We start from the raw sequence: 18,402 nt of genomic DNA, 5'->3' as shown, positions 1-18,402 counted from the left end.
AAATGCCAATTGGAAGAAATGAGCAGTCCCCAGAGGTCTTTGCACCCTGTGAAGGCAGACTTTGTACTTTGATATGTGTCCCTAGTGCCTAACAGGGCTTGGCATAATATATATTTAACACTAAGGATATCTGGCATTAGTAAGTAAGCAGAGTAAAGGGAAGAGAGTAGATCTTAAAACTTATCTTCACAGGAAAGAATTGTAACTTTGTGTGTTGATGGATGTTGACTGGACCTATTGTGGTGATCATTTTGCAATATATGCAAATATCAAATCAGTTGTTGTACACCTAAGCTAATATAATGTTATATGTCAATTATATCTTTAAAAAAGACAAGCAGTTGCCTCCTTAACATTTTTTGAAAGGAAGGAATATTGGGAAAGAAAAATAAGTATAAATCATAGGCAATCAATGATTGCGAAAAAATACACTTTTATTTAATGGTTTCTTTTATTCTTTTCTTTTTTTGTTTTTGTATGCCAGTTTCTTCACCATGATATTTTATATTTATTTCAAATATATTGCAGTCCAGACACATTTTAGGTTAAGAAGGCATATGTAAGCTGCCTTTGGGAGTTAAGCTTTATAATATAAACATTATTTCTTTGGGAAAATGTATTTGGAGTCCCAGATGTTCAGTGTACATATGTACTTTAGGGTCATGGAGTAAATTGGGAACATTATTAGTTCTTTGATTTGTGATGTGATTGGCTTTTTAAAATGCTATATAATTGCAAAAAAAGAGCTATATATAATTGCAAAGGCATCTTTATGATCATTTTAATAGTTAATTTAAAATACTCTGACTTATGTCAGACATTTCGCTATAGCATTTTCTTCTCTTCATAATTCTGTGGGAGAGAAAAAACAAAGGAAACATCTTTGTAACACCAAGTTTCAACTTGTAAAATGAAGTCACTTCACCCCTTTGTGGTCTTTTAGCACCTAAACCATTGCTGTCATCACATCTGTCATCACTGCATCCACCATTGGATTTGTTTTCTCATTAGGGGAGGCACAGTTGCTCAGCGGGAGTCCCTGTTAAGCCATTACTGTTGACTTGCCCATCTAGACTAATGGAGTGTCAGCTTGTTGTCTCCTGTTGGACAATTTGTGTCTTCCACACAGCACAAGTTCTGATTTTTATTTTATTTTAAAAAGTACTAACTGACAAAACCATTAGGTAAGATGGTTGCCATTTTTCATGCCTGTTGCTTTTATCATTGTATGATATTACCGCAGCTTTATTCATCATATATTTTGTGTTTCTTTAACACTTCATTCCACAGGCACTCCAGAAAATCTGAAAGATCTAGCATCCAAAAACAGACTAGGAAAGGCATTGCTTCTGATGCAGAAAGGTAGGCTCGGTGTTGTGCTGTGCAGCCATCTTCTGTTTTACTAATACATTCAGGGTGCCTTCACTCGGATTTTATATGATCAGATCAGCTCTTATACACAGATGGTGATAGTGAAAGACATTCGTGTAAATAAATCACCTATCGGAATAGTGTCATCAAAAAAAAAAACAAGAGTGACTTGAAGGCAGCCCTTATATCTTAGGGATCAAGGAAAATTTCATGTATGTATTTTAGAGATTATTCTGATTTTTAAAGAGAATTAAATGCATACTTATTTCTGTATACGTATTAGGACATTCATATTTTGTTTCTGAGATTATTGAAATGTTAACAATGAATATAGTACCTAAATATGCAAATATTTGTTATTTGATTATCTGTTACTTACCTGAATAATGCCTTTTAAAAATTGGTTTCCTACAAATGGATAATCTAAGATTATACTTGTATATTTCAACCAAAGATATTTGTTGAGTTAACTTAGAAATTATAAGGATTGTTGATCTTTCATTTGTGTAATTCCTCTAATTCTGCAAATTTTTTGAATATTTTGAGTGCAAGGTATTTGTTCACATTTTACATAGTTGTAAGAAACACCAAAAATCCAATTAACATATTTATTCATCCAACTATTATTGAAAACATGGAGGGTGAGATAGATGTGAATGAATAAGCATATTCAAGTATCATAAAAATATGCACTATTTACAGTGAGAACACAAGGAAAAGAGTGGGGTGCTGATGAGTTAGGAAATATTTTATAAACAGGTGTCACTTGAGTTAAATCCATATATATAAAAGTAGATGTGAAGAGTAGAATATTGCATGAGAAGGGAACAATATGAGAAAGCACTGAGGCTTGAAATATCCATATCTATATATATATTTACTGATTTCAGAGAGGAAGGGAGAAATAGAAACATCAATGATGAGAGAGAATCATTGATTGGCTGCCTCTTGGACATCCCCTACTGGGGATCAAGCCCACAGCTCAGACATGTGCCCTTGACCAGAATCGAACCCGGAACCCTTCAGTCTGGAGGCCAACGCTTTATCCACTGAGCCAAAGCGACTAGGGCTGAAATATCCTCTTAAGTTTGAGGAAACCATACCCATTTGGGAAGGGAGAATAGGATACAGGAGATGGGAAAGATGTCTGAAAATAAAACTGGAGAAATCCTTAAAGATTATGTTATGGATGCCCTTGCGGGCCATGCTACAGAGTTTTACTTTCTGCTTTATTCCATGATCCATTAATGGATGTGCTTTCCACCTGGCGGTACATGATTCATTTTAAGTTTGATCACTTTGACAGCATTTTGGAAGGCAGATTGAAAGTTCTGAAGGTAGATGCAAGACACCAGTGAGGCTGTTAAAATAGTTTTTGGTTGAGATAGAATCGGTGTAACACATTCATTCAACTAACAAACATGTGCCAAACTATTATGCTAAGTTCATGGAGTAAAATAGTGAGCAGGGAAAAAGGAAGATTTTCCAGAGGATATTTACCTCTGAGCTGGGGTCAGAAACATGAGTAGGTATTAGTCACATCAAGGGAGATGGGAAGGGGAGATGGAATTTATTACTGCCTAATGGTCTTTGGGGATATTAACTCTTGAGAGAACTGAAGAATGGAGAAAGGATCTGGGAAACTCAAAAAAGTATTGAGTTGGAATTCAGTTTTACAAAGGAATTGGACTTTGAGCAAGGAAGAGAAGCCCAGAATTTTAGTATTTTAGATAGATCAGATAGATGGATAGGTAGATAGTTAGATATAGATAGATGCAATAATACTAATTATGTTTCTATTTATATATTCTTTAGTGTCAACTCAGCTAACTGCAATCTCTTTACTAGCACTGTAGACACCTTAAACTTATTAAGTTTTTAATCTTCAACCATTATTTATAACCTCGCTGTCTCATGCACACACAATTTCAATTATTTTGACAAGACTGAAAAATTTCCTCAATCTATCCTTTTCATTTCATTCATGCTTATTTATTTAGGATGTATCAATGAACAAGTTTTTTTTGTTTACAATAAGATACTGTTTTGCAAAATGTTTGATGATTCTAGATCAACTAAAGGTGCTTAACTCCAGGTGAATGATATCTGGGCCTCTCTCTCTGCAGCACTGAAAGTATCTGTAAACACAAATCCTCCCTTCAGTGAGAATAGCAGGATGTCATTGACTCCCAATCTCAGATATTTGCTGCTTAAGTACCATATTCATATTACTCTTGCCTTTACTTACTTTGCCTGTAGGTTTTTGTTTGTTTGCTTTTGTGTGTGTGCCTCAGGCATGAACAGCCCTGGCCACCGACATAGGCATCAAGCTAGGATGAACTAAGGACTGTACGTCTGCTTTGCCCCTGGTTGATATAAGAGCAACACCACCAATCAGGTGTCTCCTTTCCCGTTGCCAGGGGGTTGCCTGTAGGTTTTAATAAAGAAAACCCAAACCTTTCAGGTGTGTAAATTTGTTTGATTATAATAACAGCTCCTTATTGAATTTTATTGGAGTGTAAATTACATACCTAGTTTTGAAGTGAATTGTTGAATAGCTAGCTAACAAAAGAAGAATTGTTTTGGATTTTCAAAGTTTGCTCTCATTTTATTTCATTAGAAGATACCTTGAGTTGACATCTAACTATAGGTGAATTGAGGTCACAGTATGAATGCTGGTTACGCTGATTTTTTGCCTCTGGGAATTAATGACTTCCCCAAAGGAGTCATACCACACAGTCATGCCTTAGCTTCTAGAACAATTTGCTGAATAAGGATTATAATTTTGAAGGTCCTTTGTTGGCCTAAATAAACTGGGCCTTATGAGCAACAGCCTTGTAAGAAAATATCTTGAAAGATATGTTGATCATTTGCATATAGAACACAGGCAGAACAGACTTCTCTGACTTTTGTGCCTGGCTGTTTAAAACAGTGCTTCAGATTCTTTGGGGAAATGCCTCAGTAAAAGTCTGACTTTTCACCCTCATGTGAATTCTACCCAGTGAACTGCTAGCACCATTCCTGCATCCTATGCTAGTGGCCTCTTCTTGTGGGACCTACACTCTTTATCCTAACGGAGAGATATTTCGTCAGGACTAGTATTTAGAATTACTTGAGTGTGCTTTTTATGTTGTTCTGATGCTACTGGAAAGAGCTTGTTTAAGCCTGACATGGCCATTATAGGAGGAACCATTTTGAAGATTTGACCTTAAATAGCACATGCATGTTCATCCTTTGAAAAGTCTTTTAAAAACACAACTATATTGTTAAGTTGCCACAGACACAATTTATTGCAAGTCCGCTTATTGCAACAGACATGTCTGACTAGCCACCTAAGGTTTTGGTGAGAAATGTGTTTTACTTAAGTTCAAGTCTTAAACAATAGTCTTAGGTGAAGAGTGTGGGTATGGATTGAACTCAGTAGTTGGATATGGATTTGTGGATGGTGGACTAGAGTCACACACACTGAGATTTAGTTAGAATTTTTCTCCAGAAGACTCAATGTTTTTGTTTAAAAAATATGAGATATGTATAGACATATGTAGCAGATTAGATGTTCACTCAATGCCATTTTCAATATGTTTTGTTCCATAAAACTCTCAGAAGCCAATACTATGAAATCTTACTAAAAAATTTGATACTTGGACACATATTTGTATTTGTGTGACAAGATTAATAGTATGCCCAGGCGTGTGAACTTTCTTTTTTTCCCCTCATAGAAGTATATTCTACCTCAATAGGCAGAAAATGGAGAAAAGTTGGAGCTCCAAGATCTGTGTGGATCTTGCCTTTACCACAGTTTCTGCCTTTTTGCAAGTCACTCTATGGTCCTCAGTTTAACCATCCATAAAATAGGGATAATAACACTTCTCAGAGCTGTTGTGACATACAAACAAATAATATACATATGGGTGTATGTGTGCATACATATATACAACACATTCAGCCATACAAACATACATACATGTATACACACATAGCCCCGGTGCCTGGCATGTATAGATGGCTTCATTTTGATGCTCAATAAAAAAAAGTTGTCACTATCATTCTACTTATCTCTCATTCTCTTCTGTTCTATTCTCTATTATGGTTGTTCTTCATCTCTTTCATTCTTATATTCTTAGCACATACCATTTCATTGAAAAGATAAGGCTCCACAGCCTGGATTCTCTCGAGATTTCACTCCTGTCCCTCAGAATTTCTTGATTAAGTCTCCTTTCGTTTTGACTAAAACAAACTGTACTTGGGGCCGTTATATCTCATCTCCAAAACCTTGCTCTTCTCTCTTCACGGTCTGCATTTAGCTGTCCTCAGTTTCTCTGCCTGTGATTCAGCCTCCCTGACACACTGCTCTCTCTTCCGCAGGCACAGTGGTTTTCTGTGCCTCCCCTTTGGTCTGTGCTTTCATATTTGTTATAGTTTGGCTGATGGCAGGAACTGTTTTGTTACTAAGAGACTTTTAGTTCCTGTCAGAGAAATAAATAGATCTGGTGAGAAATGATTAACCCAAATCAGTACAAGCTTCTGTCACTGTAAAAATAATACAAATCAGGTATATAATTTAAGATACATACTGCAAATGAAGAAAAAGACAAAAACCCATACCTGTATTAAATAAGCATAAATACAGGGCAGGCAAAAGTAAGTCTACAGTTGTGAGTGTGGGAAATAGTTTATTCTTGTATTGTCATTAATTATTGTTTTATTTTCTATATGAACAGCTGTAAACCTACTATTTCCCCTCGCTGTACAGTAATCCTTACTTATCCACTGGGGATACCTTCCAAGACCCCCTGTGGATGCCTGTGTATATAGTACAGACCCTATATACACTATGTTTTTGCCTATACATACATACCTGTGATAAAGTTTAATTTATAAATTAGGCACAGTAAGAATTAACAATGCTAAGTAATAGAACAGTAAAACAATACACAGTAATAAAAGTTATGTGAATGTAGTCTCTCTCTCTCTCTCTCTCTCTCTCTCTCTCTTTCTTTCTTTCTCACTCTGATAACTGATTTGATAACTGAGGTGGCTACTAAGTGACTAACAGGCAGGTAACATACCTACATTGTAAATACCCTGGGCAAAGGGATGATTCACATCCCGGGTAAGATAGGGTGGGCACCACAGGAGATTTCATGTGCTACTCAGAATGGCATGCAATTTAAAACTTATAATTATTTATTTCTGCAGTTTTTCGTTTGGGTCACAGTTGACTGGGTAACTGAAACCATGAAAAGCAACAGTGTGGATAAGGAGAGACTACTGTATATATAAATATCATTTTTTAAATATTAATCCTTAACTCATAAATTGGCTTCATAATAATTTTGAATTTCATATTGAGATAACTGTCAGTTTATGGACAACTCTATTTTTAGATATTTTTAGATATTAAAGGACATGATATCCCTATATCTGCCTTTTGCATTTAGTCAGTTCAGGAATGACGCATTCTCCATCTCATTACGTCATTTTAATTTGTTGGACTCTTAATTAACCTCAGAAGATGTCTTCCTTTGCTACTTGGTACACACTTTCCTATTGCAGAGTAAAGTAGGCACAGACATTGTAAAAATATATACCCAGAGTTCTGCAGTGTATATTTCTTCTTGAAAACAAGTGTTTAAAGTATCCCTGTGGTCATTATTCTAATCATACTGATATTTGAATAGGGTATCTTTATGAGCTCTTTCTCTTGTTCAGCTCTGTTCTAAGCCCTAGAGATACAGCTGAGTAAAAAAAAAAAAAGAGAGAGAGAGAGAGGAGAGGGAGAGAAGGACAGACAGACAGAAGTCTCTGCCCTTATGGAACTTATAAGAACTTCATTACAGTGAAGGAATCTAGCCTTCTAAAACCACATGGCGTGCATATTTGCAATAACCTGCCAGTTTGAATTGAACTGCATTTCCTTCATTGCACGATGGGTTTCCTCCTGGGTCTTAAAAATAACTGTCGTGTAAGAGTAACCAGGTTTTCCTTGGACAGATGTGTTGGTGTCAAAGCTCATGTGAACCTGCTGCTGACTGAAGATCTCTTTTGACCCTAATGTTTTAGGGTTCTCCCACCATGTCTTTCTAGAAGGGGATACGCAGCCCCAAGAGCGACTGATCAGCCAGTCCTTAGGGGAAAGCACCCCGCTCGCTCGAGGTCGAGTGAGCAGTCTAGGGTCAGAACCCTGTGTTCTGCCCACCACCTTGCCCCCGGAGGGTCGGCGCCGCCTTCTCCGCTTCTGACCAGGTCGCTGTTCAGTGTCCCGCCCAGCATTCATGTCCTGCCTCCGGGTGTTGGTGTGGTGTTGTACCTTCCTGAGCACTCCACGCTTTCACTCATTATGACACCATGACTTTTAGTCCTCTCCTTGTGACACTTGAACCTCTCCCACATCCTCTCTTACTTGCATCTATCTCCACTGTGCTGGTGGTACTCTCTAGTTTCTGCCAGTTAGCTCTCATTGACGATTAAATTTGGCTGTGTTATGTCCTTCCATCTGTTTGTGGCATATTCATATATATATATATTTTTTAAGTATATAAAGTTCTTTATAAGAAATTATGTGGAATTAAATGTCTATTTGCTTTAAAAAGTATAAGAAATTTAAAGAAACACATTTTATTTATAGGTGCTTAGTAAAAGCTTAGTTTTAAAGGTCTTTAGTGAAAAGAAAGTATGTTTCAATGCCAGCAAATGGAGGTCAGCTTACTCATGCATGGTGGTAACATACCTGTTTGCTTCTAACATTTTTATTTGTAATTTCATAACATGTGTCCAAGGTTATTTATTTTTAAATATCTTTCAAGATTTTCCTATTTTAAAATAAAGTAAATGCTGATTTATAAAATGTCTGCAACTATAACTATTTTTACCACTTATAAATAATTCTCGGTAAAAATGTTGATTAAATAGTAGCAGTTTAGGTAACAGCCTTTCTTAACTAATGTACCCATGCTGTGAAGATTCAGAGGCTGGGATTAGATATATTTGGCTCAGCACCACCGAAAATTGATAACCTAACAGAAAGCCACAGTTTCTTGGAAAGTTCATGAAAAGAAGTGAGTCCGATTCTGCTCCGGTCGGGAATTCATTATGCAGAACTGTGTGACACACTGCCCTTCCTCTTTTAGCCCCTTCTTGTAATACTTTTACACATATCACACGAAGTATTTGATTTTCCTTCCAAAGGCCTCGCTAGGGGTTTTATGCTGTGTTGATAGTGACAGGAAGAAGGAAAGGGTTTTTGTCAGGCCTTCTTGGGATTTTATCGTTTCATTTCCCCCCTTTGTGGTTTGTCCACAGGACACACAGACAAGGAAGTCCATCCCACTCTCCTCCCGCGGACACTTCCTTCAGCAGCCGGAGGGGCAGACAGCTCCCACAAGTGCCCATGAGAAGCGGCAGTATAGAACAAGGTATTCGCTAAAGAGAGATCATTGTCCAAAAATCTTGGATTTGAGAACTACCTCTTTTGATACATCTTTTAGTAAACAAATAGAATTGTGATTACATGTAGCTTGCTGAATCCTAAGAATTTCAGTTTCTTAGAATTTTATTCCCAGCACCAAGTTATAATGGTTCATGGTGTAGACTGTGTTTTTGCTGAGTGAGTGAATGATTGAATTTTAGATGGTCTACTGAAAGGACAGATTGAGCCCTGCAGATACCTTTTTTACAAAGGACAAAGAAGGAAAATTAAATTTTTAAAACCTCAGTGCAATATGGTATATTGTTTTAAAAGAAGATTGATTTGACCTTGTTTTTCAAATATATCCTTGATTAAATACTTGATCACATAGAAGGCTTTACTAATGTGTTTTATTTTAAATTATTTGCAAGGTCTTGTGTTTTTGTATAAATTTGATAAGAAGTGATTTAAAATACACAGTTTAGTGTTTTGTTAACAGTTTGTGTTACTTAGAATTTCCTTTTTTTAAGAATATACACACTGTTTTATTTTCTTGGAATTGGGTGGGGGGAGTGTTTTGATAATGGAAATAAATTCCCTAAAATATCTGGGCAAGATAATTTAAATATTGGGTTAAAATAGTCACTGTGTCCTTCATGTGATCCAGGGTGCTATTCCATTTCTCAGTGGGTGAAATGATGAATTATCAGTACTGTATATGTTATCACATACCTTAACAGGGAATTGTTAAGCAGTTTCCTGGAATAATTTTTAATTTAGGGTTGTAATATAAATGCAGTAGACTTACATTTAAAACATGTATTATAAATCTTTATTTTTTTGAAACAACTGAAAGGTTAACATCTTGAATATTTTTCAACAGTGTTGGTTGTTAGCGATGTTTACTTGTATTCCACTCTGTGTTGAGAGTGTTGGGTACCTGTTTCCTCACTTAATTGAAGTGCTCTATTGAATGTATCACAGAATGTTAAAGTTCTAAAAAGATAAATGCATTGTTTCCAAGACTGATATGACAGAATTTGTAAGCAGAATACTTGGTTATAGAAAAATTAGTGTACATTTTAAGAAGTATCCACTTATTCATAGAGGAATGCCGCTATAGTAATCTCTGGATTTGTATTATTTTTTTAAAGTTGTACGTCCCATTGATATTTTATGCTTTGCTATTCAGGCTTCATATACAGGTACTTATTTAGTCATTTGGGAAAATATAAGGCTATGTGAAAAATCTGACTTTCTTTTCTAAAATAGCAATTCCCTGGAATTCTCATTCATATGTTTAATAAGCTTTCTTTTTTCTTGGGAACATTTTGAGAAGATAATTCACAATTTGTGTTATTAAGACTGTAATTAGCAATAGCAATAGCCTAGATGAAATGGATTTAAAATTTACTTTAAAAAATAAAATTTGGTGTTTATGTAAATTATCCAGTCATGACTTCCTGTTGCACAACTAAACAAACTATGCATTCTGGTATTTAGCTGCAAACTTAGTATTACTGGCCATATCTTGCTCAAGATTAAAATCTAAAAAGTCATGTGTTCCTAAAATTCTTTGCATTTCCTCCAGTTGCTGAAACACTTTAGGTTCAAATCTAATAAGGGTACTGCTTATAACTCTCATATAGTGAGATTACAGTTATATTATTTCTGTAAAATAAGAATTGCATCTTTGAAATCAGTTGGATTGTATGCTGGATTTGAGTGTTTAAAAAGGTCATGTTCTATCTAATATCAACATTACTATTTGTTATTATTCATATTCACAGTTGTCTTTCAGATAAATCATCAATTTGTAAGAATTGAATTGAGGTGGTAAGAAAGGGGTGACTGGGGATGAAATTGGAGGCGTTATTTTGCTACTTAACATCACAAAGACACTAGTAAACACTTACTTGAGTTTCCTGAAAATCACGGTTATATAAATTCAACCTATTAAGAATATGACAACACATGTTATATCTGTGTTCTTCTGTAATTGAAATAGATTTGGTTTATTTTATGATGTTAATATGTGCTTTGGGTAAATGATGTCCATCATCTTATTATTGATTTATTTCAAATTGAACAGTTCGCATGACGTCTTTTGAGTATCCTAAAATATGTTTTTAAAAGTACACTTCTAATTTGACCCATGGACTAGACAGAATTTAGCACGTTCTACTTAACATTGATTGCATTGTTGTTCTTAGGGCTACAGAATTATCTTTTTTTCTTTTGATATTACTTGTTAAACTTTAGTTCTGTCTTCTTTGAAGATGAATGCAGTTTATTTGCAATTGATTAAGGCTCTACTGTGCTTGACTTCCTTCCAGTCTTCTGTTTTTGTTTGTTTTTTAATTTTTAAGAGGGTATTTTTTCTTTTTTAATAAAAATTGAACTGATAGCAGTTGATTGGTAAGAGCTAATATTCCCAATGGTTTAAATTCCTGGATAGTGATACAATTTCCTGTTAATGTTATAAATAATTTTATTAAAGCACAGTTTCTGGATACTGTTGTCTACATTGTTGTGTCTAGGATTCATGCTGAGATTATTAGTTTGGGGGTTTTTTGTTTGTTTGTTTTGTTTTTCTATAACTCAGTTTTACTACTCTCTCTTTATACTATAAAAGCAATATGTGTTACTTTAAAGGCCATTTGAAGAAGCATTTTTTCTTAATTTTTTATAACACTGTATTTCACAGTGTTGTTTGTGATTTAGGAATGTTACGTGGAATTTATGTTAAAATTTTGTTAGGGGAAAAGAAGAGGGTTGATAAAAGTACAGATTTTGAGATACAGTAGCCGAAAAAATAGCCTTAAAATTTAGGCAACTCAAATGATATTGTGATAATTGAGAACAAAGACTTCCAAGAAATTTATCTGGTTATATTTCAATGTTGTATTCCAATGTCACCCTTACATACATATTGGTTGCATAAAGGTGTTGTATGGTTTTCTGAAACCAAATGATACTTTTTTTGTTCTCAACTGGATGTCTTTTAGAGAAAATATGTTTAAAGATTGTTCATGAATTAACACATGCTGTGTCACTTATATTTAATTTGTCTTGTTATTATAGCTGCTACCCATAATCTAATGATATTCCTCTTTAGAAATACCTAAATAGGCTATTATTTCTCAGTAATTAGTGTACCAACATGGAGGTTGGTGTAAAGCTTTATGAAATATCTAAGAAATATAGTCCCCAAAGAACAATTTCACCATGACATATTTTATTATCATTCATTTGAAAAGGAGGAAAGAATTTCTTAAATTAGATTTTTTCCATGTGGAAAATGTTACAGAATATTTTTCATGATGGAAAAGAAAATGCCTACTTCTAGTAAAAAATGCAGTTTTTTTTGTCACTGATTATATTAAATTTCAAATTATCTGAAGTGCTATATTTTTAAATAAATTATGTTAGTTATGAACATTAAATATATTTAAATAGTTTTACAATACAAAGTCACAATGTGTTAAAATGTTTTAGTAAAATTGATGCTGAAATATTTTTAATTCTTATAAAACAAGAAAAAAATACCATAAAATATTCTTTTCAAATTCCAAATGTATTAATTTTCCAGTTTCTGTTTATATTTTAAATCTCTAAACTCGTTGTATTCATTCTTTCTTTGGTTAATTTTAGAACCATACTTGAGACTTCCTCATGTTTGTCATTGTAATTTATCATGTAACGTTACATGTTATACCTTTCTATTATTCATACCATTGTGTTGATTCACATTTTCATGTCTAACTATAAATTTGCTGATTTCTTTCTTTTGTTTCCATCATTATGTGCATTTAATTCATTGAAGAACAAGAAAAATATAACTCTTCCACAAAAGGTAAATATTAATGTAACTTTTTAACCATTTAAAATTGTTCCTTTCTTTCATAAAATATGAGAAAGTTTTATGAAAGTATTCATTGAAATGAGCAAAATTATTTAACAGTAGTTTTTTTCCCTGCAATGATTTTGTAAGGCATTTGGTATTATTTTGTATTGTGAGCAGTTCACATCAAAGAAGAAACTATTAAAATTAAGAATATTTATCTGCACTGACAACTAGAAAACCATTTTTATTTTATATGTTTCTGTTTGTTTGCCCTGCTCTATAGATAACGACTTAATTCATACTTTCTGTTCAGGGTAGTATATGGTACAAGGGAATAGAAAATCCCTTGGTTTTCTCTTATAGATAGCAGTAATCCTGTTGAATGTTTGGTTCCCACTGCAGTCATGTGTCTAGAACAGTGATGGCGAACCTTTTGAGCTCGGCATGTCAGCATTTTGAAAAATCCTAACTTAACTCTGGTGCCGTGTCACATCTAGAAATTTTTTGATATTTGCAACCATAGTAAAACAAAGATTTATATTTTTGATATTTATTTTATATATTTAAATGCCATTTAACAAAGAAAAATCAACCAAGTCAATCAATCAAAATCAAATCAATCAATCATAGGTTCACCATCACTGATCTAGAAGGTACCTGCCAAAATATTACTCCTCATGATATCAATATTGTTATAATGCCCATCAATTCTATCTTCCCAAGGGACAGAGAAGGGAAACCATTCGGCCTGCTGTGTTGGCACATTGTCGACATCCTATCTTACTGCCTTTTGGATCACATTTGATTTTTTGGCTTTGGACTTGAGTTTCAAGTACATGCACACTCATCCCACTCTCATGTGCCACTCACATCATTTTCTATTCAGTGTCATTTTTGTCCTTATAGTTAAATATTTGAACATGAGTTTTTGCTTAATGAAATAAGTCTTATAATGCTTAAAATTATATAATGCTTTACAATTTAATAAAATACATTTACTCAATATTTTCAGATTAATGATTGAATCAGTTTGTTGTCCATAGTAACCCTAAAAGTCCTGAGAGTAGCATCATCCCTATTGTGAATGATAAACTCAGGTTAGCAAGATTAAGAGATTGACCCATTCACACTGCTGATGAGTAGTAGAATATGAGCCCAGGTTTCTTACTTTTAACCTACTGCCACTATACTGTAGTGGATTCATTTTTAATAGAATCCCAAATACATTATCCCTAACTCCTAGTATATTAAGGTATGTTTTATGTAGCTCAGTGTTATAGTATGGAAATGTGAGCTAATATTCAGTTACTTATTTTAGTTTGAATTTACAAATATATATATTCTGGCATATAATGCATACTCTGGCATAATGTCTTACATACTAGTCAATAAATATATATTAATAAAAAATAAAACATTATTCAATGTGATTAAGATGGTTTGGTTCTTAGATTTTACTTAGATTTCTGGCCATCGTTCATTTTTAATTCAGATGCCAGAGACACAATTTTAGATTCTGTAGTACAAAAATAGCCAGTGCATTTGTACCTAGATTTATAAGAATTTGTTAGTATTTGCAAGATAACTTTTAGTATAATTAAAGCAGTAAATGTTTATATTGGAAATGAGTCATGATCTAATTCTTTTAGCCAAAAGAAAGGAAAATAAAATAATTCTTTATTTAGAGCTCTTCTGTACATATTAATACTAACCAAAAGTTCTAATGAGCTAATCAAAACCAAACAAAATCCCTAAGCAGTACAAGCCAAAGTCTGTAGGAAGTATGCACATTCAGAGGCCCTCTACAGAGAATGTCATATAGTTGCATTTTTACAAGGTCCTTGTGTCACTGAGATGTGTCCCTACTCTGCGGAGTCTTCCTGGAACACAGGATGTGAATCTGCTTCACAGAACAGACCATGTGGCTGAAGACAACCGAAGAGGCCTGTCCCAAAATGCATCCAGGCAAGGCAGAGGATGCTGCCCTCTTCTTGGGGATATGCTTAGCCACAACAAGTTTGAAAAGCCAAAAAGGATAGAAGCAAGTTCAGGAAATATTTCAAAGTCAGATCTTAGACTCACATACACCATAAGAAAGAAAAGAACTTGTTTTGCATAGAAACCCTGCTCTGTGAGCTGATCTTTACTAGGTTCGATCATATTGGAGAATTCACTTACCTTGAGTGCTCCCTGGGTAGATGAGGACAGGGGCATGCCAGACCTAGCAGACAGTACAGGATGCAGAGATCCTATTGAGAGCTTGCTTTTGATGAATGGTAGCTAAGCTGGTAGGACAACCAATGGTCCCAGTTTGTGGAGGACTCAGACGTTTCCCCAAGATGCAAGACTTTTTGGTGCTAAAATACTTCTGGGCAAACTGGGACAGTTAGTTACGCTTACTGTGGGGACCAGTATATAATTTCCCAGCATATACATATTTTCAAAGCACAGAAAGAGAGGTGTAATATACTGTTAACATTTTCAATGGTAAATAGAATTTAATGAGCACTTTATGTCAGTGGCTCTTCTGTTACATATTTATCTCGTAATAATTTTAACAACAACCTTAGACATAAGTATTAATATCCTCATTTTCTAACCAAGAAAGCTAAAGTTTAGGAAAATGAAAAATTTGACTCTCTACCAATCATAAACTTGGTAAGTGGTACAACAGGAAACTAGCCTCTACTCCAGAGACCTTGTTCTCAACCATCTTGCTCTAACACAGCAGTTCTCAACCTGTGGGTCGCGACCCCTTTGGCGGTCGAACGACCCTTTCACAGGGATCGCCTAAGACCATCCTGCATATCAGATATTTACATTACGATTCATAACAGTAGCAACATTACAGTTATGAAGTAGCCACGAAAATAATGTTATGGTTGGGTCGCAACATGAGGAACTGTATTTAAAGGGCCAGAAGGTTGAGAACCACTGCTCTAACAGGTTCTCCAACATTCAGACAGCATTTACTTAGTATCTACTGTGCCTGCAATACCACATACTTGTGGTAACACTATGTGCACAACTGTGAGGAAGGTATCATCTCCTGTTTTAGTGGGAAGAGAATCAGAGGGGTGAAGTGGAATGCCTAAGTAACAAAGCCGTTGTGAGGCAGAACCAGGTTCTGCCAAATGTCCATGTTGCTGTGACATCCACCACTCACAACACCAGTATCTGGGAGGGGCCCACTTAGGGGTCCTACCTGCCCCTGATGACCTGACTTTTCACCATGCAGCTAAATTTTCCAATACCTGGCTTGCCCTCAAATTACCATGCAACTTTTGAAAACAAAACCGGTGTATTTGAATAAACACAGCACATTCTTGGGGTTGATAAGGTAACCGAGGAACTGTAAATGTTCATATTACAGTTTATCATTTACCTGCTGCTTTTATGCTAAAATTAAAAGCGGAGAAACCATATCATTTTAGGCTTCACAAACTGCTTTGTAGGCATATTTTAAATGATTCATTCTAAAAGTAAGCCAATTTCTCCCTCTCTGCTACATTTCTTGGACAGTTTTAAAGAGCCCATGAATGTAGTTTGGGGGCATCGAAACAATGATATAAGAAGATCAAAACAGAACCAGAAATTAAATGACATCAGGTGAGAAAAAAATGTCATTGTTATAATAAGTATCTAATTTATATGCCTTTAGATATAACTGCATTACTTTTGTCTTTTGGAAGCAATTTTGAATTATATAAAACATACTATTTTTTTCTACAAATATGAATTTCCTTTAGCATGAAAAATATGTTATTTATACACAGAATAAAAGGTAATTAGACGTCAAGTGATTACTGAAACAGAAAAACAAAAAGCAAAAAATGGTATTCAACTTTTTGTTCTTGTTTAAATCATTTAAAGTGCAGGTTTTTATTTAAAATGCTCAAAGAAATTACCTATAATTCTTTAAATATTGGCAATTATAGTTTGTATGCTAAGTCATACAAACTATAATTGCTATGGAACTATTAACATTAATCTTATTTAGTTGAAATTCATATAAAAATTATTTTAATTTTCTGTTGCATTAGTTATTGTATAGATGGTATTTGCATAACTATTTTAACAGCATACCATGCTTGTGAAACACACTATAAGAACAAATAGGTTACCTGACTTTGCTAACGATAAATAACCTGTGTGTTCTCAGGAACCAGCATTATTTTAACTACCATTAAGTAGAAAAGCATTTCAATGTTATTTACATCTTTATTATATGCATACTTAGTAGATATTAGACCAGGTGATTCATTTCCTGTTATTGTATGTGAAGAGTTTGAAGGTTCAAGTTTTTTAATTTTCCAGGGCAGTGCTTTTCCTGAACATTTCTTATGAATATTTATGAATGTTTACTCATAAATATTTAGAGTTCCATTACTAAAAGTGTCTGATTTATCCTTCCCCCACCCCCACCCCCGAAACTGAAATTGTAGTTGTCATTCTGGCCTTCTCTTTAAATTTTAGAGATATAGACGGTGAAGCAGCCCATATAAAACAATTCAAAATGCTTGTTTTTGTTTTGTTTTTACCCTATTTCCTGTCCTGCTGATTCAAGTGTGGTTATTTATAATAGTATTACAGGCTTTTAAGACTTCAAGGTATTTAACACATATTAACCAAACTTCAATTTGCAAGAAATGCCCTGTTGAGTAGTAAAGGTTCCCCCTTTCCTCCTGGATTTGTAGAGGGAAGTGTTGAGGAGAATAGAAGGCAGACAGATGTCTAGTCAAGGTAGGCAATGTGATTTTTATATATATATATATATACATATATATATATATATATATATATATATATATATATATATATCTCCTAAGTATTGTAATTTATTTTACAGACTTTAAAATTTGTGAACATTTTTACTGAAAAAAAAAAAATAGGGGAGAGACCGTCAAAAATTGATGTTCAATTTCGCATATGTGCCACATTAAATCTTTCAAGATTTTGTTAACACCAGTGTAATTGGAATAATGAATAATTATGGATAAACAGTTAGAGATCACTTGGATAAACAAGATGCCTCGGGGAGTGATTTTGTTATTTCCCAGAGAATTCTTCATTGATGGGCTGCTTTTCTGGAAGGGCACGTTAGCTGTGCCTCAGGAGGAGTCAGTGCTACCTTAAAAACCGAAATGCATTATAAAGAGCTGTTTACCCCTGTGTAACACAAAAGGACGAGGTAAAAACGACAGATCCTTCCTTCAAGAGCCTGGCTTTCTTATCTGTCAAATAGCTGACGAGTATTTTCAGTGTTACTCTGGGGCTTGGCAGTTTTGACACTGAAAGTGATGTCTGTGTGGGAAATCCCAAGTTTTGTTTTTGACAGTTCAGTGACAGTCAGCTGCTAAAACAAGGGATAGTCTCGTGGTTTTGGCTACAGTGAGATTTGAGAAATTATGTATACCATTTGCCTATTTCACCTATGCCAGCATTACAATTCAATCATCTACCAAAACACAGGTTATTTTCTTTAAAAGCTTGTAAGACAACATGGTATTTTTAATTGATGTGTGTTATTGTTGCGTTTTATGTTTCTCATGCTGGATAGATGTTATCTTCGTTTTATTGTTTATATTATTATAGTAAAGTCTTTTACATCCAAAGAATCATATAAGAGCGCAAGGGAAACAATTTGACATATTTCTACCCTCGCAAATTGAAATGCATTTTATTCTAGGAAAATGAGGCGGAACTGAGGCATTACATGTAGTCAAAATATTTCAAACATTCAATCTTTATGTACATATATTGTATATGTCTAGTG

General features: G+C 34.4%; 1 protein-coding gene and 1 pseudogene across 47 annotated transcripts in view; one reads left to right on the top strand and one right to left on the bottom strand.

Annotated features, from left to right (window-relative positions):
- The window catches only part of RIMS1 (regulating synaptic membrane exocytosis 1), a 411,771-nt gene that overhangs the window by 309,918 nt on the left and 83,451 nt on the right, over window positions 1-18,402 (top strand). For 19 of the 47 annotated variants that reach the window (XM_059701194.1, XM_059701200.1, XM_059701205.1 and 16 more), the window contains 2 exons: window positions 1,291-1,362; window positions 8,674-8,786. In XM_059701194.1, the coding sequence (XP_059557177.1) occupies window positions 1,291-1,362; window positions 8,674-8,786 (185 nt within the window). Of the gene's footprint in view, window positions 1-1,290; window positions 1,363-8,673; window positions 8,787-12,605; window positions 12,636-16,128; window positions 16,236-18,402 lie in introns of those variants that run through there. The other 28 variants (XM_059701203.1, XM_059701208.1, XM_059701198.1 and 25 more) reach the window with 4 other exon arrangements.
- Window positions 3,653-3,796, bottom strand: LOC132237832 (small nucleolar RNA SNORA48; annotated as a pseudogene).

Source organism: Myotis daubentonii, chromosome 6 (genome assembly GCF_963259705.1).
Source record: "Myotis daubentonii chromosome 6, mMyoDau2.1, whole genome shotgun sequence".
NCBI classification, from domain to species: domain Eukaryota; kingdom Metazoa; phylum Chordata; class Mammalia; order Chiroptera; family Vespertilionidae; genus Myotis; species Myotis daubentonii.
Note: the sequence above shows the minus strand (reverse complement) of the source record. Positions and strands in the feature narration are given on the sequence as shown.